This window comes from Macaca thibetana, chromosome 10, assembly GCF_024542745.1.
Source record: "Macaca thibetana thibetana isolate TM-01 chromosome 10, ASM2454274v1, whole genome shotgun sequence".
NCBI lineage: Eukaryota > Metazoa > Chordata > Mammalia > Primates > Cercopithecidae > Macaca > Macaca thibetana.
In genome coordinates, this window is record NC_065587.1 from 6,630,553 (window position 1) to 6,657,500 (window position 26,948).

Consider the following 26,948-nt stretch of genomic DNA (forward strand, 5'->3'; position numbering starts at 1 on the left):
GGTGGAGAAAACAGCGTATGCAAAGGCGTAGAAGGGTTCGAGAAGGAGAGGTCTCAGCACAGCAGATAGTCAGAGAAACACTTCAGACCCGAGCTGGTCTCTCAAGCTGGAATCTTCACCATCCGGGCTGAAATGGTGTTTCCCTAGCAACAGGTGACTGGGAAGCTATCCACCCTTTCTGACAGGTTAGGTAGAAAGTGGCTAAATGAGGTGGGCTGCAGGTGTAAGGAGTGTGTGAGAGCAGGAAAGTAGGGTTGTTTACGAGAAGTTAATATAAAAATGACAAAACTTAGTACTGGTATTGTTGCTAATATTTATGGAGTCATTGGTGATGAAACAAACATAATTTTAAGGGCTTTCATTTTACTGGAAACTTCCTTGTGAGGTAGGTACAATCATCACCCCCATATTACAGAGGAAGAAACTGAGGTGCATGAATCAGTCCCTGCCATTCTGATGTGCCCGTGCTGGACTGGGGCTTGTGACAGGTGGGGAGAGGAGCCACCATGCAGGACCTATTTTGCTAGGGTGTGTGTAGCAGGCTCAGCCCAGCTCTGGACTCAGTGGTTCTGGTGGTGGCTTCTGACTCTGGATCACAGCCATGTAGGTGTAGCAGCCCCAGTCCCAGCAGCCAAGAGACGGCACTTTCGCATGTGCTAACTGAAGACTGTTTAATAAAGGGACAGCTGGGGCAGGGTTAAAGGAACGCAGAAGAAACGGTGCTGCAACCCAGGCTAGCAACATGGGGGAGCTGTTACTTCTTTAAAACCTAGACGGCAAAGGAGGGAGTGGGTGGCAGAGCCCAGGAACAGAATCACTAAAGCTCTAAGAGGGGCCTCGGGATAGGAGCTGTGGCCTTTGGTAGCCAGCTCATGGTGACCCAGCAGAAGGGCACAGCTGGGCAAATCAATGACCAGGCCTCACTCTCCTCCCTCCTGCCAGGGCCTCCCCTGGCTACATCCAGCCAGAAGCCAGAGAAAAGAAGTCCCCTGCTGTGGTCCATAGATGTCAGGAGAGAAAATGGTGGGGAGTGGATCTGCAGAGGTGAACCTAAAGCATTTAACCCAGAAAGCATGCTTCTAGGGCCAGCCTCACTCGGCAGCTTCCTTCAGGAGCCAGCTCTGCAGTAATCTTCTACGAGTCCTTGCTGGAGGCACTGCCTCCAGCCTTCCAGTGGCTTGAGAATCACACAGTTTCCTGTATTAGATTCCTTTCTCCTCCAAACAACTGAAGAGGCCCTAATCATCGGCAACTGAATCCCAATTAACCTCAGATTTGTTACCAGAAACAACTGCAGGCAACACGACCTCCAGGATGGGAACTGGGATTGGTTACTTGTTCTGGCTGATTTAAAGGCAGTGAGGACCTAGTAACTGTTAGAGAATGGAGTTCTAATAGATCGTAGCCTGTGATGGCAAAATAATTACCTGTCATCACTCAGAACTAAGTACCTATTAAATTGCGGCTTTGGCAGAGTTGTGGCTTCCATACGCAATACAAGCACAGGTTATCTAAGGACTGTGGGTTGAGCTTGTTATCATCACACCAAAGAGTTTAAAGCAGGAAAAGGACAGTCCCAGGGCTTTACATTCTCAGCTCAAGGTATGTTCAGAATATAGGGAGTTCTCTGATAGCCCTCAAAGCATCTCTTATCTCTTGGGGCTGCAGGGCTGATGTAAAAATCGATGCGGAATCTAATCCTGTATGGTGTAGAGTTACAACATACTAAATCCACAACTCACCGAGCCTCCTGTGTGTACAGCATTGTTTAGGGGAAGAGAGGGACTCTAAGAATTGGAAGAGTAACATGGAGATAAGTCTAAGCACCCCCAAACCCCAATTAAGAGAAAGGCATGGATAGAAGGGAATTATTCCAGTCTTTTTTATTTCAGAGACACAGTATGAAATATACCTGTGCGAATATACCTAACACTACTGAACTGTATACTTATAAATAGTTAAGACAGTACATTTTATGTTACATGTATTTTTAACCACAACTAAAACTTTTAAAAATAATAATAAAATAAAAATAAATAAATTGCAGGGATCATATCACTTTAGGGATGATACCTCGAAATACTTCAGAAGGTTTCTCCAAAAACAAATACATTCACCTGCATAACACAATACCATTATGACGCCTAAGAAAATTAGCATTGATAGAAGGTTTTCTAATATTTCATCCACATTCAAATTTCACCAAGGCTTCAAAAAATGTCTATTACAGCTGTATTTTTTTTTTTTTTTTTTACTCCAAGATCCATTCAGGGATCACATATCACATGTGATTGCATTTGGTTTTCATGTCTCTTTAGAGCCCTTCAATCTAGAACAATCTTCCATGACACTAACATTTTTTAAACATCAGGTCAGTTGTCCCGTAGAATCTCCCACCTCTGTCATTTGCTGGTCTGCTTCTGTGGACTGATTTTCTTCCCAATTGTGGGTCACGTTCTCCTGCTTCTTTAGATGTATAAGAATGTTTTATTGAATGCTAGACATTAAATGTTTATGTTGTTGGGTGCTGAATTTTGTTGTATTTCTTTAAGAAGTGTTGGAATTTTTCTGGCAGAAATATTCTTTCGATGTCTGTTTTTTAATAAGCGTCATCTCCTCAAGCTCTGATCTTTGTCTCCTCGAATCAGTGAGACCGGGCACTTACTGGGTCCCCCTGACTACAGCACAGTCCAGGAATTATGTCCAAGCAGAAAACCAAGGCCAGGGTAGGGCTCACCTCACTCGCCACCCTTTTCTTGGGGATCACAGATCTGACTTGCCTCTTAACATTTTACTTTTATATAGTTTCAAACTCACAGAAAAGCTTCAGGAAAGTACAAAGAGTTCCTATGTCTATTAGTCTGTTTTCATGCTGCTAAAACAGGCATACCCAAGACTGGGTAATTTATAAAGAAAGGTAGTTTAATGGACTCACAGTCCCACCATGGCTGGGGAGGCCTCACAATCATGGTGGAAGCTGAAGGGGGAGCAAAGGCATGTCCAATGTCTGAAGTAACTGTTTCCTATGTTTTGTGGAGGTTTCTAGTTATTCCTGACGGAAAGGTAACTCCAAAAGTGAAAATTATTTCCTCATAAATATTGATTGATTACAAAGAAGAATTACATTTTTTAGTGTACAAACTTAACACTATATTAACTAATATATACTTTTTAAAAATAGAAACAGTGTTTCACTCTGTCACCCAGACTGGAGTACAGTGGTGTGATCAAGACTCACTGCAGCTTTGAACTCCTGGGTTTAAGTGATCCTCCCCACTCAGCCTCCCGGGTAGCTGGGACCACAGACGTGTGCTCACATGCTAAGTAATCAAAATTAACAGCATAAGAAATTAGACCAACGGAATACTATGCAGCCATAAAAAAGGATGAGTTCATGTCCTTTGTAGGGACGTGGATGAAGCTGGAAACCATCATTCTGAGCAAACTATCGCAAGGACAGAAAACCAAACACCGCATGTTCTCACTCATAGGTGGGAATTGAACAATGAGAACACATAGACACAGGAAGGGGAACATCACACACCAGGGCCTGTCGTGGGGTGGGTGGAGCGGGGAGGGATAGCATTAGGAGATATACCTAATGTAAATGACGAGTTAATGGGTGCAGCACACCAACATGGCACATGTATACATATGTAACAAACCTGCATATTGTACACATGTACCCTAGAACTTAAAAAAAAAAAAAAAGAAATTAGACCAATCAACATGACATGTCTCCTGGTAACGATGCACTGAGAAGAACACATCACTTCTACCAAAAATGCATAACCTGGATTTAATCACAAGGAAAATACTAGACCAACCCAAGCTGCAACACATTCTGGAACATAACTGGCTTGCATTCCCCAAAGAGTCAAGGTTATGAAACATAAGGAAAGACCGAAGGGCCACTCCAGACTACAGGACGCTGGAGAGATAGGTCAACTCACTCAATGCCATGTTCTGCCTCTTATTTTGGTATAAAGGACATCATTGAGACAACTGGAAAAAAACATAATTAAGGCTTGTAGATTAGACAATACCATTGTATCAATGTTATTTCCTGATTATGACACATACTGAGATTATGGAAGAGAATGTCTTTACTTTTAGGAAGCATACACTGATGTATTTAGAGGTGAAGAGGATATAGTGCCTACAACTTACCCTCAAAGATTCAGAAAATGTATCTATCACCAGGTAAATGTGTGTGTCTAAAGAAATATATATATATCATTATTATTATATCAAGAGAGAGGCAGACAGACAGGCGGGGATAGGCAGAGAGTAAAGAGGATAAAGTAAAAATGTTAACATTCATGAGTCTCCAGGTAAACATAGTGATATGGTTTGGCTGTGTCCCCGCCCAAATCTCATCTTGAATTGCAGCTCCTATAATCCCCACGTGTCATGGGAGGGACCTGGTGGGAGATAATTGACTCATAGGGGCGGGGTTTTCCGTGCTGTTCTCATGATGATGAATAAGTCTCATGAGATCTGATGGTTTTATAAAGGACAGCTCCGCTAAACACACTTTCTTGCCTGCCGCCATGTAAGACATGCCTTTGCTCCTCCTTCGCCTTCCGCCATCATTGTGAGGCCTCTCCAGCCATGTGGAACGGTGAGTCCATTGAACCTTTTTCCTTTAAAACTACCCAGTCTTGGGTATGTCTCTTTTAGCAGCATGAGAATGGATTAATACACATAGGAAGTCTTTGTAGTATTCCTGCAACTTTTCTGCAAGTTTGAAACTATCTACAAGTAAAATGTTAAAAGAAAAAAAAGCCTTTGCTCTCATCCTAGTTTAATATCACTCTAAGTGCATGAATTAAAAAACAGTCCAATGTGTTATACTCCACATTGCTCCTTCAGATGCTTGAAGTATCCAAAATGTGGATGCTGTTTGTGCCTCTGTCCTTTTGACATGTCCCCATCATTCCTTGAGTACAGTTGGCCCTTCCATGTCCTTGGCTGCACATTCATGGATTTAACAAACCATGAATTAAAAATATCAAGAAACAATGGCATCTGTACCAGACACATGCAGATTTTTTTCTCCTTGTCATTATTCCCTAAGTGATACAGTGTAACAACTATTTACATAGCATTTACATTGTATTAGGTATCAAAAGTAATTTAGAGCTGGTTTAAAGTATGCAGGAGGATGTGCATAGGTTATATGCAAATACTGTGCTGTTTGATATCAGGGAATTGAGTATCTTCAGATTTTGGTATCCTCCAGGGTCCTGGATTCACTCCACAGAGGACACCAGGGATAACTGTGCTTCCCTGCTTTCTGAAACAGTGTTTCAGGCTCACCTTGGCAATACTTTTTTTAAGAATGGGATTGTGGAAGGAAATCTAGCACAACATTCCAAAGCCACCTAGAACATCAGAACCCTGTGTGGATGTTTTGAAAACACACCAAACATCCACAAAGGTGTTGGATGCTTTAAGGTGACGGTCTGCCTTAAGAAGTGACAAAAGCTGTCCGGCGTGACCACGTCCCAGCTGTTGGGACCAGCCACATAACCACCTAAATCTGAGGGGCTGGGGACTGGAAGAATGTGGGGCCTTTGCCCCAATTCCCTGGTGTCAGAGACCTCCCTACCCGCCTCTATGCATACATGCAGTCCTCTGCTGCATCTTCATCCCAGACCTGCCCCCAGTTGCATTTCCTCATCGGCCTCGATGTGCTGTCCCCCTGCCGCTCCACTCTCTCCCGGTCCTTGTGCCCTAGCACACCCCCACCGCCCCACGCCCAACACCTCAGCGGCACACAGCAGGCTCCCAAAACGCACTGACCAAATGAACGTTCCAGGGTCCTACTGTGTTGGACACAGGGATTCCCTGCCCCCTGCCCCCTGCCCCAGGGCAAAGCCTCACCCTGGTGAAGATAATGATGATGTATTAAATCAAATTTAAACCCCAAAGAGCAGGTTTCCACCGAAAACCTCACTAATTCCGAGCTGCCCAACCCCAGGGCACTGTCCTTGCAGAAGGAACAGAGATTTCCATGCCTGCAGTGGCCGGGACTTCCTGCCTGGGTAAGGATGAACGGAGGTGACCTCCGAAGGTCCCTTCCTTCTCGAGATTCTCAGATTCTGCCAGTTCTGCCACATCTGAGGGCAAGTGGCAGTGGAATGTCAGTTCCCCAGAGACTGGCCACCAGGAAAGGAGAGGCCCTAACCTAAGCAGAGAGCCCCTTCCCCACCACAGCCCCCTGGGGAGGTGACGTCTCGGGACCTTTCTGGGGGCATGCAGCTCATGCCAGTGCATCAGCCTGACAGAATGGGACAGAAGCAATTTTTGTTTTGTTTTGTTTTGTTTTTGAGACTGAGTTTCCCTCTTGTTGCCTAGGCTGGAGTGCAATGGCGCAATCTCAGCTCACTGCAACCTCCGCCTCCTGGGTTCAAGCGATTCTCTTGCCTCAGCCTCCCTAGTAGCTGGGATTACAGGCACCTGCCACCACGCCTGGCTAATTTTTTAATTTTTAGTAGAGATGGGGTTTCACCATGTTAGCCAGGCTGGTCTTGAACTTCGGACCTCAGGCGATTCGCCTGCCTCAGTCTCCCAAAGTGCTGGGGTTTCAGGCATGAGCCACTGTGCCCAGACTGCAGTTATATTTGAGAACAACAAGTGAGAAAGGTGGGAGAATCAGGTCAGTCTAAGAGCATCTTCAGAATCGTCCTATGTCACCTACAGTTTTCTTTTTTGTTTTTGAGGCAGAGTCTCACTCTGTTACCCAGGCTGGAGTGCAGTGGGGTGACCTCGGCTCACTGCAACCTCCGCCTCCCGGGTTCAAGCGATTCTCATGCCTTAGACTCCCGAGTAGCTGGGATTACAGGTGTGTGCCACCATGCCCAGCTAATTTTTATTTTTTTGTGGGTTTTTTTGTTTGTTTGTTTTTAGTGGAGACAGGGTTTTGTCATGTTGGCCAGGCTGGTCTTGAACTCCTAGCCTCAAGTGATCCACCCCAAAGTGCTGGGAGTACAGGCATGAGTCAGAGCCCACCACGCTCAGCCCAAAACCAATTTTTGTAATAGACAAAGAATTAAAGCCACCTGGATTAGTCCCTACTCCAGCCCACCTGAAGCACCCAGGTCCTGTTCCTTCTCAAAGACTGGCTTCTACCGCACCGTCTCCAGGCTTCGGCTGTCCCTCTCCAGGCAGGTAACCACTCCCCTGCCCCACCCGCACCCCTCCTTTCTGGGCGTTGCCTCTCACTCCACCGGCTCAAGGACAGGGGACACTCTTCTCACTGGCCACTTGCCCCAGCTTTGGACAAACCAGACCCTTAGTAAATGACGGCTGAACAGAACCAACTGGAAGATCTCCAAAAGATTCTGCACCATTGCTGGCCTCAAAGACTCGGCATCTCAGTGGACAATATTTTATCCCCATCAATAGTAACAGTTGAGTCCTACCCAATAAAAGCACAGGCGAAGACAGGCCGGCTCAAGGACCTGGCACTCTGCTGCAGGGCTTCCCAACCTCAGCGCAGTGCACACGGGGGCTGGGTGATTCTTCGCTGGGGGGAAGGGAGCCTGTCCCGTGCACTGCGGGACGTTAAGCAGTAACCCAGGCCCCACCAGCTACCTGCCCAGAACGCCTCCTCCCGAGCTGTGACAACCCAAACTGTCTCCAGACATTGCCAAAGATCCCCCAAGTGGCAGAACCTCCCTCTCCGCTGAGGATGGCTGACTTTGAAGGAAGGAGGTTGACTTTGTCCTTCAGAACCCTCAGCTGGAAGGTGTGGGCTACTTTGCTCCCTGCAGTCACGGTCACACAGGGACAAAGGTGGACACAAACCCAGGCACTTCTCCAAAGCCCAGATTCCTTCCATCTACGGTTTATAATTGTTAGTTTTTTCTTTTTTTTAAAAAATAGTATGGCTGCCTTTCTCTCCAGGCTACCCATCCTGGAATAGTCACAACTTTATCATCATTTCATAAAGTTTGATGCGCCTGAAGCCTGCTATGACCTGTGCCGAGGAGGGTTTCCGGCAGGGCCAGCACGGAGGGCAGGCCACCATCTCTGTCACACAGGGGTCCTTTGCCTTGCAGAGTCAAGAGCGGTCAATTACTGGTCAGCATGCAAGGCCCTGTGACGTCACAGCATGAAGAGTAAGGAGACCACCTCCACGTGTTCATGCAGCCTGTGCCCCTGGCCGCTAGCTTTGTGCGTGTACGGTCTGGACCCAGGCAGAGGGGCAGATGAGCCTTTGTTACTCACCTGCAGCTGTGACTCTGCTGCCCTTTTCTCCTTGTGGTGCCAGCGGAAGCTTGGGGTTCCCAAAGCCCCATCCCCCACAAAGGGCTGTGAACCGGCTCTTCCCCCAGCTCCTGTCCAACTGGAAGGCCCTGGGAAGCAGGGCTGGGTGGAGTCACAGGGCCCTGGCACCTGTTACTTGGCTGGCACCACCCATGAATGCTAAATGCATGAAAGATAAAAACAGCAGCCAAAGACGGTGGACAGGCCCATGCTCACGAGTTCTTTATTGGAATAAATAATAGCATACTGTGACGCCACGTGGCATTGTCCTAACCGCATCTCTGGCTTAAGAAGTGTTTGCCTGGTGTTGCAGCGAGCTCCCAAAAAGCGCTTGCTTCCTGCGGTCAGCCAGGTGGGCCTGCCCAACAGCATGGCCAGGGTTTTCGTGGGTTTTATTTAACGTCCAGGAATCTAAAGTAAACATTGCTTAAAACAGTTATGAAGACAGTAAAATACTGGCACACAAAACAGGGGGAAAGGATTCAGTCGCTTTAAAATAAAACTGCTCTTTGTCACCTCCAATTAGGACACCACGGCCCAGCGGGGCTCTGGGCTCAGTGCTTGCATAACACTGTGTGGGTGTCAAAGGGGAACTGAAGCTGCGGGAGGCTCCCCTAGCTGATGTGGGTTGAGAGACACGTCACGCGGAGAAGGAGAATCAGCAAATACCTTCCTGCCCTTGTCCGAGCGTCCACTCGGGCCTTGCAGACCTGAGACCCCCTTGTACTGGGATGTTTGTCCCCATGGGTGGACACACACGGCCTTGCTTTCACTTAGTTCCTATGGACCAGGGTTCCTCTTCAAAGAACCATTCACTGAAAAGGTGGTGCTGGGAGGAGAAAGGGTCCCAGAACTTCTCTGAACTAAGAACCAAGAGCAGCAGCAGACAGGGCATCTCACACCCAAGCCTCATGTCCCAGCAGCCATTCATCCCGAGCCTAGAGGAATCGAGTTCACCCTAAATTCTGCCTTGGAACCGGCCCCTTGACGCATCTGTCCAGGCCATGCTATGATTTCGGACTCAAACTGATGGTGAATGGAGAAAAATGAGAGGAGTCAAGCCTAATGGGACCCTCCCCAGGTATGCAAAAGGCACACCTACACCTTTGAACCAATTGGAAAAGAGTGTGGACAAAAGATCACATCCAAGCTGGGTGTAGTGGCATGCACCTGTGGTTCCAGGGACTCGGGATGCAGAAGCGGGTGGATCACCTGAGCCCAGGAGTTCAAGGCTGTAGTCTGCTACAGGTGTGTCTGTGAATGACCACTGCACTCCAGCCTGGGCAACGCAGCAAGATCTTATCTCAAAATTTAAAAAAAATCCCATCCTTTGCTGGAACCACGGCCTTTAAGGGTCCCTGTTGTGAAACACGAGGCCTGTGTAGCTTCCCTACAGATCTTATGATTCCTTTTACTGTTCAACTTGAAACCCAGAAGAGTGTGACGTGGACACGAGGATGGGCATGTGTTTACCAGATGGGGGCTGCCAGGACCTCCCTGGGAAGGTGAAGCCCCCTCCCAGAGTAACTGGCCTCTCCCCTCTGATGACACAGAATGGGCTGGGATTGCTCATTTTGGCTGAAAGTTGCAGCTCTGATTTTTTGTGGTTTTTTTTTTTTTTTTTTTTTTTTTTTTTGAGACGTGGAGTCTCACTCTGTCACCCAGGCTGGAGTGCAGTGGCATGATCTCAGCTCACTGCAACCTCTGCCTCCCGGGTTCATTCCATTCTCCTGCCTCAGCCTCCTGAGTAGCTGGGACTACAGGCATGCACCACCACGCCTGGCTAATTTTTGTACTTTAATAGACACGGGATTTCACCATGTTGGCCAGGCTGGTCTTGAACTTCTGACCCCGAGTGATCCACCTGCCTCAGACTCCCAAAGTGCTAGGATTACAGGCATGAGCCACTGCGCCTGCCCAAGCTGTGTTCTTTTCAAATCCCCAACCCCAGGAAGGCACAGCGCCCTCTCCAGGCCCACGTGGGAGCAGGGCAAGGCCGGGCCGCTCCACCAGCTCCAGGGGGCCGTGATCCTGTCCGTGCCACGCAGGCAGCACAGAACGTTCCAGTCCCAGGTTTTTTGTCAGTGTGGCTCTTTAATGTCACTGCATCCCGCAGGTGAAACCGTAATGCTGTTTTAATTATTTCTTTCCCCCGCTGGGAAATCACCTCCATCAAAATGGCTATTCTGAAATCATCCCCAGCCTAGCAACAGCCGGAACTGAGGGGGAATATTAAACTGTTTTCTAAAACTTCGGTGTTGGCATTCGATTTCGTATTAAAACTTACTCCACAGCTCTGATCTGCGGCAGGAAGACAAAAAGCTAACAGGATCAGAAAGGCCAGGCTCACTACAGAGAATGCTGAGAGATGCCAAGGAAGGCGGCCGCTTTGCTGCAGGTGCAATCCAGGGGGTCGGCGGGTCATAACCCTGGGAAGGAGCTGGGGAGGGGGGCGCCACAGCGAGGGAGCCACTGCGACCAGAGGCCAGCCCAGAAAGCATGGCCGATGGGATCCCCAATTCTCTGCAGAGCTGGGGTGAGCGAGGGGGTGAACAGCTCATAACTGAGTGAGCAGCGACTCCTTTTACAGGATACTCTAAAGGGAGATGCTCTCAGGGCTACAGGGAGAGTGAGATGAACACTTCATATCCTCCCGTTACAAGGGGAATTATGTCCCCCGCCTCCAAATCCACATGCTGAAGTCCTAACCCCAGCCCCTCTGATGTGATGGTATTTGGAGATAGGGTCTTTATGGAGGTAATCAAGATAAATGAGGTCATATAAGTGCGCCCTAATCCAATAGGACCACAGCCCTTCTAAGAAGAGGGGGTCGGGCTGGGCATGGCCACTAGTGCCTATAATCTCAGCACTTTGGGAGGCTGAGGTGGGTGGGTCGCTCAAACCCAGGAGTTTGAGACCAGCCTGGGCAACATGGTGAAATCCTGTCTCTACAAAAAATACAAAAATTAGATGGACGTAGTGGTATGCACTTGTAGTCCCAGCTACTTGGGAGGCTGAGGTGGGAGGATCAATTAAGCCTGGGAGATCAAGGCTGCTGCAGTGAGCTGAGGTGGCACCACTTTACTCCTGGGTGACAGAGTGAGACCTTATCTCCAAAAAAAATTAAAAATTAAAATTAAACGCTGGGCATGGGCGTGGTGGCTCACACCTGTAATCCCAGCACTTTGGGAGGCTGAAGTGGGCGAATCACAAGGTCAGGAGATTGAGACCAGCCTGGCCAACATGGTGAAACCCCATCTCTACTAAAAATACAAAAATTAGATGGGCCTAGTGGTATGCACTTGTGGTTCCAGCTACTTGGGAGGCGGAGGCAGGAGAATGGCTCGAATCTGGGAGGCAGAGGTTGCAGTGAGCCAAGATCACGCCACTGCACTCCAGCCTGGTGACAGAGCAAGACTCCGTCTCAAAACTAAATAAATAAATAAAATAAAAGAGGCAGTGAGGACACAGACACACAGAGGGGAGACCATGTGAAGATACTGGGGGAAGCCGGCATCTACAAGCCAAGGTGAAAGGCCCAAGGATGTAACTCTCTGATGTCTCAGCCACTCACCTGCGGCACTTTACTACACAAAGCCAGTGAACCGACGCACCCCCTCATTTTAAAGTTTCCGAAGACACATTCGTTCCCAAAAAGGGCCTCTGAAGGGGAAAGCTGGGGTGCAAGCTGTCTCAAGCAGCAAAATTAGAGCCATCTCCAGACCCAGCCCCTCAACCACAGCAAGAAATGAAGAAACATCCCCAGCAAACAGCTCCTTTCAATGCCTGTGGGAGCTGGGCCATCCTGAGTCTTAGATGTTCGTGCGAAAGCTACATTAAAACAACAACGAGCGGCCAAGAAGCCATAGGAATGTGGGTGGAGGACACTCGTGTCACATCTAAGCTTCTGGGACTTTAAAGTTTTTCAAACTGCAAAATCCTTTTATTAAATAGGCATCACTTCGAAGGAGAGCCCAGCCCAGGAGATCCCTGGTGAATCATCAAGCCCGGGTCCTCGGGGAGCTGGCATTCCTGCTGAGCTGATGTTGTACTTCTGAAGGCCTGTGACCGCTAATTGCACCATCAGGTGGAATGCAGGGTGCTCTCAACTAGCTGTGGGTTGGGCTTCAGGCTTTTTTCCATCTTTCAGCCAAGGCAGACAATAACGGACTCCATCCCACGCAACTGAGTGATGCGAGGCCTCAAACGCAGGCACGGGTGTTTAGAATCCTGCATTTTCAAAGGCTCTTGCCCACTGGGAATTACATGGAAAGAAGATTAAGAACCACCACCAAAAGAGGCAGGGGGTGGTGCGGGCGTGAGGTAGGGGTGGGGTGGGGATGACAGTCAACACAGTTTGGACCAGAAGCCCATGGCACCTGGCTCCCTGCAAAGGCACAGGGCACAGACAGATGTCGCCTTTCTTGCTGGGATACTCCTGCCACCGTCCACAGGTCCTCCGTCACTCCACGTTCTTGTACTTGGTGAACAGGTTGTAAAGAACCCTCAGGGTGGATTTGAGGTCCAAGTTCACCACGTCTGCAGAAGGAAACAGAGAAAGCTCAGAGGCCCTGCCATCCTCCTGTCATTGCAGTAGGTACTCTCAGAAGCCATGTCTCCCAGCATGACACCAGCTGCCGCGTCCACACAGAGCGCTTCCCCTTAAAGACCTGCCACCACCACATCCAGGACGCTCTGGGCGGCGCCTCCCCAGACACACCGGTTGTGTGAGAGCTCCCGGCGCGGGCTGACACCCTGCGGGACAGGCACCTGGGGTGACAAGAACAGAGACACTTCCAGAGCCCGTCCTGGATCGGCACCAGGACGTGTCTAAGGACCGGTTGGGGGACATGGCTAATGACACTTACTGGGACCAAAAACCCTAGTAACACTTAATGGACCTGACGGCTCCCTCTGGGGCCCTGGAAGTCTTGGGCCACTTTCTTTGGGTGGACAAGAACCTTCCTGGGAATCAGACACCTTGTTCATTTCACTTGCTCTGTGACCTCTAAGTGACTTCCGTGATTTGGGGCTCAGACTCTCCATCTGTAAAATGGGCCTGGACCAGATAATGCTGGAGGCCCTTTGAGTCCTGACTCCCTGTGATCCAAAAGCAGCCACAGGATGACCTTGTGCTTTAGCCCTGATCACAAGAGCAAGAAACAGCATGTTACTGAGAGAGCAGGTGGGGTGGATGCTAAGAATCAGCAACTGTCCTTGTCACCAGGCGTGGAGTTTCTCAACTTGCACACCCTCATCAGAGCCTGCACAGCCTCCTTTCCTTCCCTCTCGTTTTATAAAGAGGACCAAGACTCACTGTGGAGAAATGAGCTGCCCACAAGTGTGCTGTCAGAGCAAAAGCAGGGCTGAACTCGGCTCGGTGGGCTTGGGAACACACCCAGGGCTCTGTCGGGGATCCCAGGGTCTCCCCCTGGCCTGAAGGGTCCACCCCAGCTCCCAACAGCCCAGTGGAGGCAGCGGAGGGAGGATGGCAGCCACGGAGTTGGAGGTGGCCAAGGCGAGGGGGGCAGCAGGGACAGAGCAGCTCCCAGGGGCGGGGGCCGTCACTCCCTGGCCCCCTCTGAGTCCACTCCCATGGTGGACTCACAGGGAGACCAGAGCAGCAGCCTGGCACCGATGCCCCCACTCAACAGCCCCCAGGTCTGAGCTCTGAGAACTTCGAGACAGCCTTGCTGGACAAACAGAACTCAACCCTCACACCCCTGCCAGACCCTGCTAACCACGGCCATCCCTTAGCACCTGTGCCCAGGGACAGGCATCCCCTTCTGTGACCCGTGAACCTCAGTCCCTCTGTGCTCCCCAAACACCCACCCCACCATCCAGCTCTGGCACTCGGCTCTGTGAATTTCGAGCGAGCCACAAGCCTTTCTCCCAGGCAAGGGGCCTCCTTAAGGGCAGGGTCGGGGACCCCACTGGAGTCTCCGCCAGGTCTCCGCAAGGGGGTAGGGGGCCAGGATGCCCATCGGAGCTGGGGGCCTGGGGAACCAGGTATGGGCCTGGCTCTTCAGACCCACCCACGTGCAGGGGGCATGAGACTGCTCTGCTTCCTCCCAGTGGGGACCAACAGGGCAGTTTCAGGCCCGCAGGGGAGGAGGTCACAGCCACTGCCTCCCTCCCCACCAGCCCTGGGTACCCAGGTAAGTCTGCCTAGCTTGGAGGAGGGCATCAGGGAGACCACAGCCACTGTGCTGCAGTCTCCATGTCATTCTCATCTTTGTTACCTCCTGATTCTTGCTCCCCAGATGGTTTTGAATGAAGAAGGAAAAATCTCTCATTCATTGCATCAGCCACAAAATCAAGAGGCTCAGCAGGGACCCCGTCTCATAAATCTCTGCGGCTTGGCCCCTGCCCAGTGCTGGCCCAGCGACAGTGCTAATGAGCACTGCAGACCAGCTCTGTCCCCTGCCTGGGCTGGACAGAGGCCCTGGGACACCTGAGGGACCCTGCCTGGGAGGCTGCAGAACCTGCTATTTGCCCCGGGCCGGTGGCGCCTCTGCCTCTGGCCTGGTTTCCATGTGTCCGTGGTGGGTTCCCTGACGTGCTGTCCAGCGGCAGATGAGTAGGAAACACATCCAGGCTCGGGGCAAACCCCCTGCTCGGAAACCGGCCTGTCAGAGGATATCCCGGCCTCTGGACGGGCTCCTGCCTCACTCCTCAAAAAGGGGACAAAGGGCTGGGCACGATGGCTCACACCTGTAATCCCAGCACTTTGCGAGGCCGAGGCAGGTGGATCACCTGAGGTCAGGAGTTCAAGACCAGCCTGGCCAACATGGTGAAACACCATCTCTACTAAAAATAGAAAAATTAGCCAGGCATGGTGGTGGGTGCCTGTAATCCCAGCTACTCGGGAAACTGAGGCGAGAGAATTGCTTGAACCCAGGAGGAGGAGATTGCAGTGAGCTGGGATCGTGCCATTGCACTCCAGCCTGGGTGACAAAGCAAAACTGTCCCAGAAAAAAAAAAAAGGTCGGGGGTTTGGGGAGGACAAAGAACCAGGGCTTCCTCAGCAGCTCAGAGGCCAAGGGCCACCAGGGGTTCTTCTGAGGGTAGGGGGAGCAGCCCATGCTGCAGATAGGGCCCAGGCTTTAGGCTACAGGAAACCAAAGGAAGCCCCAGCCAAGCCCACAGCGGACATGAGCAAGGATTTCTCCTCCCTGACAGTGTGCAACCCACCAGACACGAATGCTGAGCTAGCAGCCACCATCAGCAGGGACCTGGCGTGTTCTGTGGGCAGGACCTCTTCCACTGATCAGAGGAGCAGCTCACTTGAGCCGAATAGGTGCTCAGGGGCAGTCAGGCTCAGCAGCATGCGGGTGGCACTGCCCGGGAGCCCTGCTGGAAAGGTACAGAGCAGAGTTGAACACTGAAGGCTCTGACAAGTCCTGCGTGATGCACGCCCCCAGCAACCCCATGAGACGCATGGAGGCAGGTGCCGTCGTCACTCCCCTGCACAGATGAGGAGGAGGCCCTGGCACAGAAAGGCAAAGTAACCTGTCCGAAGACGCACAGCTGGGGAGAGGCAAAGCAGCATCCCTCGGGCCCCTAGCCACTCCCTCATGCCCCTGCCTCGCAGCAACAAAAGGGCTGAGGGGCAGCAGCAACAAGGAGTCCCAGAGACCCAGGCCGGGCCGGCCTCTACAGGCAGCAGCTTGCCACACTCCCTGCTGGACGTGTGCTTGGATCCAGTGCTGTCGAGCAGTTTCCAGGCCAGGCACGGTTCTCAGCACCGGCATGCAGCGGACAAATCCCTGCCCCCTTGAGGCTTCCATTCTAGTGGGGAGGGAGGGACAATAAAGAACAAACAAGGCCAGGCACGGGGGCTTGCGCCTGTGATGGGAGGCAGGTGAATCGCTTGAGCCCAGAAGTTCGAGACCAGTCTGGGCAACATAGTGAGACCTTGTCTTTACAAAAAAGAAAAGTTAAAAAATTAGCCGGGCATGGTGGTATGCACCTTAGTCCCAGCTACTCGAGAGGCTGAGATGGGAGGATGGTATGAACCCAAGAGGCAGAGGTTGCAGTGAGCTGTGATCACACCACTGCACTCCAGCCTGGGTGACAGAGTGAGACCCCGTCTCAAAACAAAAAAGAATAAACAGCCACACACACAATGAGACAGGAGGGTGTGAAACTGTCCTGTGAAACCCTGAGAGGAGGATGAACAGGCAGGAAGGGACTGGCCAGGAGCCTTCTGCGTGGACTGGCAGGAGGCAGAGGCTGCGGTGGGTGGATGGAAGGGACAGGATCCATTTTCTAGCTATTCTGGAAACTCTACAAAGCCCGCCATTGAGCAGATGCTGGCAACAGATGCAGGAAGCATCACAGACCCCCAACTCATACACCGCCATGGGGGACTCAGGAGAGGGAGCAGGGCTAGGTAGGGGGCCACGGTCAAAGGGGGGCCCACGGGCACTAACCCACAGTGTCTGAGTTCTGTGGGCTTCTCCTGCACGGCAAAGGTTTTGATGGAGGCAAAGAGATGTCTTCACACAGGACTTGTCAAAGCCTTTAATATTCAACTCTGCCCTGTAACTTTCCAGCAGGGTTCACAGGGAGTGCCACCCACGTCCTGCGGAGCCTGGCTGTCCCCAAGCACCTATGAAGAAGCCTTCCCAGCAATTCTGATGCTCACTCAGGTGAGAGGGTCCTCCTATAGGTAACTTGGCACAGGAGCCAGGTGGGGACAGGGAAGTGACCGCCACCTCCCTACAGCTCTGCTAGCCTTCTGCCTCCAGCTCCAACCCACGCAGAGCAGGAGCGTGCCAAGTCCCTGCTCCCAGGCACTGCCTTCGGCTGAGCATCAGGGGACCTCCACCCCAACAGTCATTAAATTTGAGTAAGCCTTTAATATCTTCTCAGGGCTCAAAGCTGCATTTCCAGCCTGAGTGGCCAGCCAGAGACACACTTAATCCTGAGGTCCGTGGGCAGAGGCCACGTCCTTCAAAGTCAAGTGGTTATTAAAGAACCGGCACTGCCAGCTCTACCAGCGAAGCCCTCCTGGTTCCCAAAATGAGGAGATTGAGGAGTTGAGGTTGGTAGACTGTTGCCCCAGAACCAGAGACGTGGGGCCCATCTGAGGAACAACACGCCAGCCTTCCAGCCACTTCTAGGACCCACTCTTCTTCCCCTCCATGTGCAGCCCTCCCAGGGGAACCTGAGCCAGGGGCATTACCTTCAGGACGAGCCTTGGGTTTCTTGAGGCCTCCGTCCAGCATCAGCTCAAAGGCAAAGGACACATTATGGACCTGCCAAGGAAGCAGGTGGGTCAGCGTTGGGGTCCAACAGTCGTTCCCACCCACTGCCCACTGCTGGAGGACAGCCAGCATGGACAGGACCGAGCCTTTGCAATGCTGACGTCCACAAGGACCCAGTGAACCTGGGGCAGACCACAGGGTGGGCAGAGACGGGTGAGCAAGTCTGCAGAGGGCCACATGCACTCACTAGGTGGTTCTCACCCCTCACACTGGTGATCTGGGCTGAGAGATGGAAGGATGAGGTACCCGGCCTGCTCTCGAGGGCTCACGGCCACCAAGAGCCTGCTCTGCCCCAGATGCCAGCCACATGATGAGAAGTCACAGTGACCCCATTTTATCTATTTATTTACTTACTTTTTTTGAGACAGGGTCTAGAGCACAGGCTAGTGCAGTGGTGAGATCTCGGCTCACTGCAATCTCTACCTCCCAGGCTCAAGCCATCTTCCCGCCTCAGCTTCCCCAGTAGTTGGGACTATAAGCACGCATCACTGTGCCCGGCTAATTTTTGCATTATTTTTATTTTTTTTAGAGACAGGTTTTGCCATGTTGGCCAGGCTAGTCTCTAACTCTTGGACTCAAGTGATCCACCCGCCTCAGCCTCCCAAAGTGCTGGGATTACAGGCGTGAGCCACCGCGCCTGGCCCACAGTGACCCCATTTTACAGACAGGGAAACCGAGGCCCAGAGAGGATGAGTCCCGTGCAGAGGCACGCAGGCCTGGGCACTGCCTCAGGAAGGGCTGTAAAGATCTGCACGTGAGGCTGTGTCTCTCTGCCGGATGAGGTGACTTCAGGGGAGGGAGGGCCCCAGCACTGAGTAGGGACAGTGGGCCGGTCAGAAGGGAAGTCAGACCGACGGTGGCTGCAAGGGTCAGCCTGCAGGACCTTGGTCCTGTTAGAGCTGCAGAAAGGCGGCCACCTCCCCCCGACCATGACTTCCCCTGAAATTAAAGGGTCTATTACTCCTCAGCCCCCAAGTGTACTTGAAACTTTTATTCTCCTAATGACGGCTGAATAGGTTTAAAATAAGAGCCTTCTGGGCTGTGTTTAAAGACCACTCAGAGGGATGCAGGTGATGAACTAGGTTACATCCAGCCACCCACCTGCTGCAAGACAAGGCTGATGGGAGGAGGGGACATCAAACCATCAAACAGCAAACAAACACAGATGTTATAGTGCAAGGGACTTCAGGGCTCTTAGTAATCAAATATCCTGGCTGGGCGCGGTGGCTCACACCTGTAGTCCCAGCACTTTGGGAGGCCAAGGCAGGTGGATCAATTGAGGTCAGGCATTTGAGACCAGCCTGATCAATGTGGTGAAACCCCGTCTCTACTAAAAATACAAAAATTAGCCAGGCTTGGTGGTGCGCACCTGTAATCCCAGCTATTTGGGTGGCTGAGGCACGAGAATCGCTTGAACCCGGGAGGCGGAGGTTGCAGTGAGCTGAGATCGCGCCACTGCATTCCAGCCTGGGTGACAGAGCAAGACTCTGTCTCAAAAACAGACAAAAAATTCCTTCAACAATCATATTTTCATGATTTTGAGGTCAATGAATCAGAAACATGAACAATTTTACTTGCAATGTAATTTAATAATTAACCTGGAAAAAGAGGCTTCCCTAGGTTAATCAAATGCACAGCACTGGAAAACAGCTTTGGAAAAGCTTCCGCAGCACACACAGCCTGTGCTCGGAGAAGCAGAGGGGCGAATGATGTGCCAGCGCCAACCGCGAGACGGTCTGGCTAGTCACGGGGTCAGTGGGGAAGGCACAGCCTGGCAGGAGGGCAGGTCATGTCCACCCATGGGCGGGAGCACAGCAGACCGAGACCCTGCTCCAGAGGCCAACTCAGATGCTGCCAATGGGAACACCGGGCAACATGGCAGACACCTCAACCCTGCAGGACAGCCTGCCTGGAGATGGGGGAGTGCTGCACCAGGGCTGGGCCTGAGGATGGCCAAACACTGGCAACAGGGGAGGAGTGTGAACGGACCGTGTGGAAGGTGCAGAACACAGCTTCCCTAAGGAGAGAGCAGGGAGCGACCTGCGGGTGCTGGGTACCCACCATGGGGTCGGTGTATTCGGTACAGGCTCCCTTTCCCCTCCCGGCCCTGTGTGAGGTGGGTATCATCTTCTTTCACAGAGGAGGGCGTTGGGCTGAGACGCGCTAGGACATCGGTGCCCTAAAAAGGCACGGGGTGGCCAGATGCAATGGCTCATGCCTGTAATCCCAGCACCTTGGGAGGCCAAGGCGGGTGGATCACGAGGTCTGGAGTTCAAGACCAGCCTGGCCAACATGGTAAAACCCTGTCTCTACTAAAAGTACAACAATTAGCCAGGCATGGTGGCAGACACCTGTAATCCCAGCTACTCAAGAGGCTGAGGCAGAAGAATCGCTTGAACCCAGGAGGTGGGGGTTGCAGTGAGCCGAGATCGTACCACTGTACTCCACTCTAGACAGAGTCTAGAGTGAGATCCTGCCTCAAAAAAAATAAAAAGGCACAGGGCTCAAAGGCATGGAACCAGGACTGAAACAGAATCTATGCCTGTTCTCCATGAGCCTCCCACCTCCACTCCCCTAGCAACACAGGTTCCTTTAGCTGACCACCGTCCATATCATCAAATGAGCTCACACACACGTACGCACATGCACACTCAAACACACAACAGGCTTGACCCCAAATTGAGATGGAGACAGGATAGCAAAGAGGGGGAACAGTGAGAAAAGATTTTTCTTTTAAGAAAGGATTCTTCTCCATTGTAAAAGTCAGCACCAATTTGGACTGGTCTTTTTATATGTCTCTCCCGTGCACCTCTTAAGCCTGAGGAATCGTTTTCCGCGCAGAGGGAGTGGATGCTTAGGAAGAGCTGGGGATGAGATGCGTGACACGCAGAGACACTCAGAGACAGCTGGACGGTGTGATCAGGTGATGAGGTGGTCACCGCTGCCCCATGAGAGAACAGTTTAAGGGGAGAGCAAAGCCCCTTCCAAGCCTCACTGCTCTGCAGCCACTTGGCCCCACAGTAATTTGTTTAAGTGAGATTTTCCTTCTGCTTTCTTCTCAGGCTGAGGAAATGCCAGGCAGGAAATTGCCACCCTCCCATGCCTGTTATCTGACAGGGCCATGCCTCCGCCCCCAGCCCTCTTTCATGCCCCGCAGAGAAGTGTGAGCCCAGGTCCCTGGATACCCAGCATGCAGCTCCTGGTGAGGCCTGGGGACCACTCACCCCAGCCGTGACTGCAGTGGGAGCCCCTAAGGCCCAGCGGAGACCAGGCCATATACACACCTGCTTTGAGCCAGCCACATGGGCAGAAATCCTTTCTCTCTGTAATTCAAAAGGTTTTAGTCAACCTGGCCAGGTGAGGAAAGAATAGAGGGTTCTGGAATAGGAGTCGACCCTCCTGGCTCTGCCCTTGCTGGCCGTGCAACCCTGGGCTGGTCTCTAAGCCTTCCTGAGATTCCCTGTCCTCATCCAGTAATGCTGAGGGGGAAGCAGCTCGCGTCTTCTAGGAGCGAACTCCAAGTCTTCAGGATACACCCCACTCCACAGAGACAGGGAACCTGCAGAGTCTCCCAAAACGATGACCGATGGCTGCAAGGTGCTTAGCATGTGGCCACTGCAAAGTAAGACTCAAACAGTGGCTTTGCAACAAAAAACCGAAGGCCACACTCATGCGTCTGAGGTAGCTCACGGGGCATGAGCGTACAGGCCCTGAGCTGTCCAGTGTGGTATTTTTTAAATCCAATGCAATTGTTTAAAACCATAAGTCATCACTACCCTCAGGGACAGCAGCTCACGACGCATCTCTGGTTTTGCTCACTGAACCTCAGTCCCTCCTCCAAAAATATGGAGCAGCTGTAAGGATTCCCAGAGCCAGAGCAAACGCACCTTGGGGTCTCAGCCCACAGGAGACATTAGCAGGGGATGTCACCAACGTCCCATCTGCAAGCAGTTTTGAGCACACGGGTGCTGGGCCCAGCCTGAAGTGGGCGAGTCCTCCACAGCAGGGGTCGTGAGGACTACAAGGTAGATAATAAATACTATGGGCTCACGAAGACTTTGCCAGCAGCTGCCAGGAGGAGAAAGGGAAAAAAGGCAGGGGCTGGAGGAGGAACTACTGACATCCTCCCATCCTCCGAAGGAGAGTGCTCCAGCCGCCCGCAGAGCCAGGCCACCACCCCAGGCTCCCTTTCTCCTGAGTGAACAGGATGAATGGTGTGCTGCGTGCTATACCTGAAAATAGCCTTCCCTTCCTCGCTCCGATTCAGAGGGGAAGGCGGATGACTCAAGCCTCCTCAAGCCTCGCAGGCCAGGGCAGCAATTGTCAAAGACTTTCATCCCAGTTTCAAAGGGAAGAAGGCCAGGGCCCAGGAGATGATGCCTCTGACATTTGTACAAAGCCTTGTCTTGGAAAGAAACCAGCTCTAGGTCTCCTGGCTAAACTCACTGTTCTCGCCAGTGTTCTTATTAATTTGAACAATGAAAAGATCTCTCCAAAACAATGTGTCTGCAACCAGCCACGTCGGGGCCTGCAAACGCATGCGCTTCTTCGCTGGATGGTCTGCCCTTTCATTTCCAGGATGACAGCACAGGCACCCATGTTTCCTGGTGAGTTCTGCACAATTCTGCTCATTCCCTCTGCACTCCTTCTTGCTCTCTCGCTCTCTCTCACTCTCTCTCGATTCAACATGGACTCCATGTGCCAAGACCTCTCTAATCTGTCCTGATTCCATCTCAGCATGCAAGACAGGAACAACATTTGGCCACAAGCAAACAGACTGTAATGTGCCAGAAGTGGGCAGATTGATAAACACTGGCCCCATTTCTGCTATTTCTCTGGCTGCCGCCACCAGCTTACATTGTCTGCCTCCCTGACTCATGGGTCTAACACTTCGGGAAAATAAAATGACAGATGCCCATGAATCCAAAGCAACATAGACCATCCATGGCCAAGTTTTTAAAGGCAATGCACTAAACACTGCTGTGAGAGGCTTGACTGCGGGAAGCCCTGGACAGAGGGCAGACAGCAGGGAGGGGCCCGCGCACAAGGGCAGGGACAGCAGGACCGGGTGGCGTGGGCCAGCCCAGATTGAAAGGAATGACCCAAATGACCCTATTAGAGAAATTTTTCTAAGAAAACAATCCACGGGAATGAAAAAAAAAATCTATATCAAAAAGACGCTCTGTTGTTTCTGTAGGGAAAAAGATAGAAACACGTTCAAGTTGACTGCCCAAGAATGGGGAACGGGAAGACGCTGGTAACAGAGCCATCCTTGGAACTTTGCGCCACCACAGGAGATGGTATTTGGGAAGCTTGGGAAGCAGCAGAGAAAACCACAGGTGCTGGAGCTGCGGCAGAACGGGGGAAGGGTTTACAATTCTACCGAGATGTGACCATTTTTTAATTATTAAAAACTACACGGTCCCATGAAAAAGACCCCAGAGAAAATGTGGCAAACAAAACTCGGATGCGTTGTGGACGGCTGATGGGCTTCTTGTTTCTTTTGCTGAGCGTTACACCTAATTGCAATATCACTTGTGCGATCTTTACTTTTTGAAGAATGCAGCCAGGTTGCAGAAAGAGCTGCTGGGATAGTCTATGCTCTGTATTTCAATGAGCGTTTCTTGGACCACTACCAAGGATGGATACCAGGCACATACCTTCTGATCGAAGCTTTCCGGAGTCAGGTAGAAGTTGTGGAGAGGAACAAAATAGTCTTCCAGAAGGCCCATGAGCAGAACCAGGTACACGCCGTCTGCAAACTGCAGAGAACGACTCGTGATGTTTCCGGGCAGGGTGAGGAGTTGGCAAATGCTTTGCACAAACTCAAGGGGGGCATACTTTTTCTCCAGAGACAGGGTCTCACTCTGTCACCCAGGCTGGAGTGCACTGATGCAATCAAGGCTCACTGCGGCCTCGACCTCCCAGGCTCGGGTGATCCTCCCTGAGGCGATTCTCCCACCTCAGCCTCCCAAGTAGCTGGGACTACAGGCACACACCATCGCATCCAGTTAATTTTTGTATTTTTTGTAGAGACAGGGTTTCGCCATGTTGCCCAGGTTGGTCTCAAATTCCTGGTCTCAAGTGATCTGCTGGCCTCAGCCTCCCAAAGTACTGGGATTACAGGTGCGAGCCACTGCACCCAGCTGGAAATATTTTCTAGCAAAGCAATCCATCCCTCCTCTCACTTTAGGCAGGAGAATCTGGAATCAAGTGAAGGCCTGAACGTGAAGTATTTTGAGACCTGGCTCCTAATCTAGAAAAAAGCAAAAGGAGAGGTGGGCTCTCACACATGGGGCACTGCAAAGACCAGAAATGATGGGTGTGTGGAGCTGAGTGCAGCTGCCTGGCTAGGACCGTGCCTCTGGAACTGTCCCCCACTGCTGACCCCAGGGATAGTACTGACTCCCATCACTCAGGGCTGTTGTGAAGACACAGCGAGATGGCAGGCAGGGAGCACCTGGCACATGTGAGTGCTCCATCAGCATCAGCTGCTGAAAAGATTCATTCAACTCTGCAGGGTGCAGAGCCGGGACCTGGTGGCCCTCACCACTCTGTCTTGCAGCAGAGACCACAGTGGGTGCGGCCCCAGCCTCCAGGGATCTAGAGCTGCTTTCAACATGGTAGCCAACGGCCTCATGCAGCTATTTAAATTAAAATGTTTTTGTTTGAATGTTACTTTTTTTTTTTTTTTTGAGATGGAGTCTCGCTCTGTCGCCCAGGCTTCAGTGCAGTGGCATGATCTCGGCTCACTGCAAGCTCCGCCTCCCGGGTTTATGCCATTCTCCTGCCTCAGCCTCCCTCCCCAGTAGCTGGGACTACAGGCGCCCGCCACCACATCCGGCTAATTTTTTTGTATTTTTAGTAGAGACGGGGTTTCACCGTGTTAGCCAGGATGGTCTCGATCTCCTGACCTCGAGATCCGCCCACCTTGGCCTCCCAAAGGCTGGGATTACAGGTGTGAGCCACCGCACCCGGCCGCTAACTTATTTTTTATTGTGATAAAATATACATAATCTGAAATGTACCATCTTAACCATGTGTGAGTGCACAGGTCAGTAGCATTAAGTACACCCTCACTGTTGGATCACCCTCACCACCACCCATCTCCAGAACTTCTTCATGTTCCCAAAGTGAGACTCTGGCCCCCAATTCTCTATTCTACCCTCCCCCCAGCCCCTGAGAACCACCAATCCATCCGCTCTCCGTCTCTATGAATTTGACTCCTCTGGGTATCTCACGTAAGTGGAAGCACATATCCATTTGTCTTTTCGTGTCTCGCTTATGCTGACCTTTCTCTTTAATTTAAATTGTGGTAAAATATACCATAACATTTACCATCTTAACTTCTGGTAAGTGTCCAGTTTAATAATGTTAGATGCATTCACATTATTGTATAAACAATCTCCAGAATTCTTAAATTTGAATTTTTAAAACAATTAATTAAAATTAAAAATTTCCAGGCGATGTGGCTCACGCCTATAATCCTAGCACTTTGGGTGGCTGAGGTGGGTGGATCATGAGGTCAGGAATTCAAGACCAGCCTGACCAATATGGTGAAACCCTGTCTCTACTAAAATACAAAAATTAGCAGGTATGGTGGCGCATGTCTGTAATTCCAGCTACTCTGGAGGTTGAGGCAGGAGAATTGCTTGAACCCGGGAGGTGGAGGCTGCAGTGAGCCGAGATCATGCCACTGCACTCCAGCCTGGGCAACAGGAGCGAAATTTCATCTCAAAAAATAAATAAATAAAATAAAATAAAATAAAGATGAGAAGTCAAAATCACAAACATCCAATATCAGAAGCCCTGACCTTTAGCAGGGGGAGCTGCAGCTAGAGCTGTAAAGCATAAAGCAAGTGCCAGCAGGCAACAGTCCCTCAAGGGACTCAGGACAGGGTCTGGGCCCTGAATTCAACACACTGTCAGTTGATGGGAAAATGGTACTTGGCCTCCATGTCACATGCCCTCGGCCTTCCACACCACGAAGCAGCCAGCCACTCCTCTCATTAAGGAGATCAGATGGGCTTGAATAATTCTTTTAAGTGTGTCTCCACACGGAAGCTTCATGCCCATAGCACCCTGGTCAAGTGTGCTGGCATTTTCCCAGCAGAACAACACTTGAGCTGGGATGCCCGCGTCTCCGTGGACTCACTTCCAGGGAACGGAAGCTGTTGCGTGAATGAAGGCACCAACCCACACCTCTCCCCAGGAGGTCCGCGGTGGCCACACCGCTGCACCCACAGGCCCTGAGCCCGCTGAGTCTTTTCTTCTTTCCGTGGTGTCTCCTCACTGTCCCAGCACACGGGGTCACAGGAAGGAGGGAGGACGGCCACACGGAGAGGGCAGGGCCGGGGGGCCCAGCTGTGAGTGGTGACCCTCCACTTTCACAAGCGCCCAGGGCAGTGCCCTCACTCAGCAACCTGCTGTGTAGCTCAGCAGGGAGCAGAATCCCCCACGGAGGCCCCGGGGCCCCGCCACCACCTCCTCATCCGCAGTGCTAAGCCCTGCCCACTTGATCTCAGCGCGCTGTCTCACCCGATCCTCACACTGCCCATTGCCTCCAGTTTAATCCTGTGGACAGAAGCTCAGGGAGGCTGAGGAGCTCACTCACCACCACAGAGTTGGGATGCTCCACAACATAAGAATGGTTTGGAAAAGGAGAGAAAACACACACACACACACCCAGACTGCATAAACCACACACACCACACACACACTACGTAACCACGCACACACACACACACATCACACCAGACTACGTAAACCACACACATACACACACAGACTGCATAAACCACACACACACCACAGACTACATAAACCACACACACACACACACCATACAGACTACAAAAACCACACACACCACACACCAGACTATGTAAACCACACACATACACACACACACAGACTGCATAAACCACAAACACACCACAGACTACATAAACCACACACACACACACACCATACAGACTACAAAAACCACACACACCACACACCAGACTATGTAAACCACACACATACACACACACACAGACTGCATAAAAAAACACACACACACCACAGACTACATAAACCACACACATACACACACACACAGACTGCATAAACCACAAACACACCACAGACTACATAAACCACACACACACACACACCATACAGACTACAAAAACCACACACACCACACACCACACACCAGACTATGTAAACCACACACATACACACACACACAGACTGCATAAAACACACACACACCACAGACTACATAAACCACACACACACACCAGACTATATAAACCACACACACCAGACTACATAAACCACACACACACACCCCAGACTACATAAACCACACACACACACACACGACTGCATAAACCATACACACACACCACA

General features: G+C 51.3%; 2 protein-coding genes across 3 annotated transcripts in view; one reads left to right on the plus strand and one right to left on the minus strand.

Moving 5' to 3' along the window:
- The window catches only part of SULT4A1 (sulfotransferase family 4A member 1), a 996,812-nt gene that overhangs the window by 649,326 nt on the left and 320,538 nt on the right, over nucleotides 1-26,948 (plus strand). The window lies entirely within an intron of this gene.
- PARVB (parvin beta) overlaps nucleotides 8,477-26,948 on the minus strand; it is a 695,786-nt gene continuing 677,314 nt past the window's right edge. For both annotated transcript variants that reach the window (XM_050805942.1, XM_050805943.1), the window contains 3 exons: nucleotides 23,210-23,311; nucleotides 17,468-17,540; nucleotides 8,477-12,816 (listed from right to left, as the gene is read on the minus strand). In XM_050805942.1, coding sequence (XP_050661899.1) covers nucleotides 12,740-12,816; nucleotides 17,468-17,540; nucleotides 23,210-23,311 — 252 coding nt within the window. In that variant the 3' untranslated portion in view covers nucleotides 8,477-12,739. The remainder of the gene's footprint in view (nucleotides 12,817-17,467; nucleotides 17,541-23,209; nucleotides 23,312-26,948) is intronic.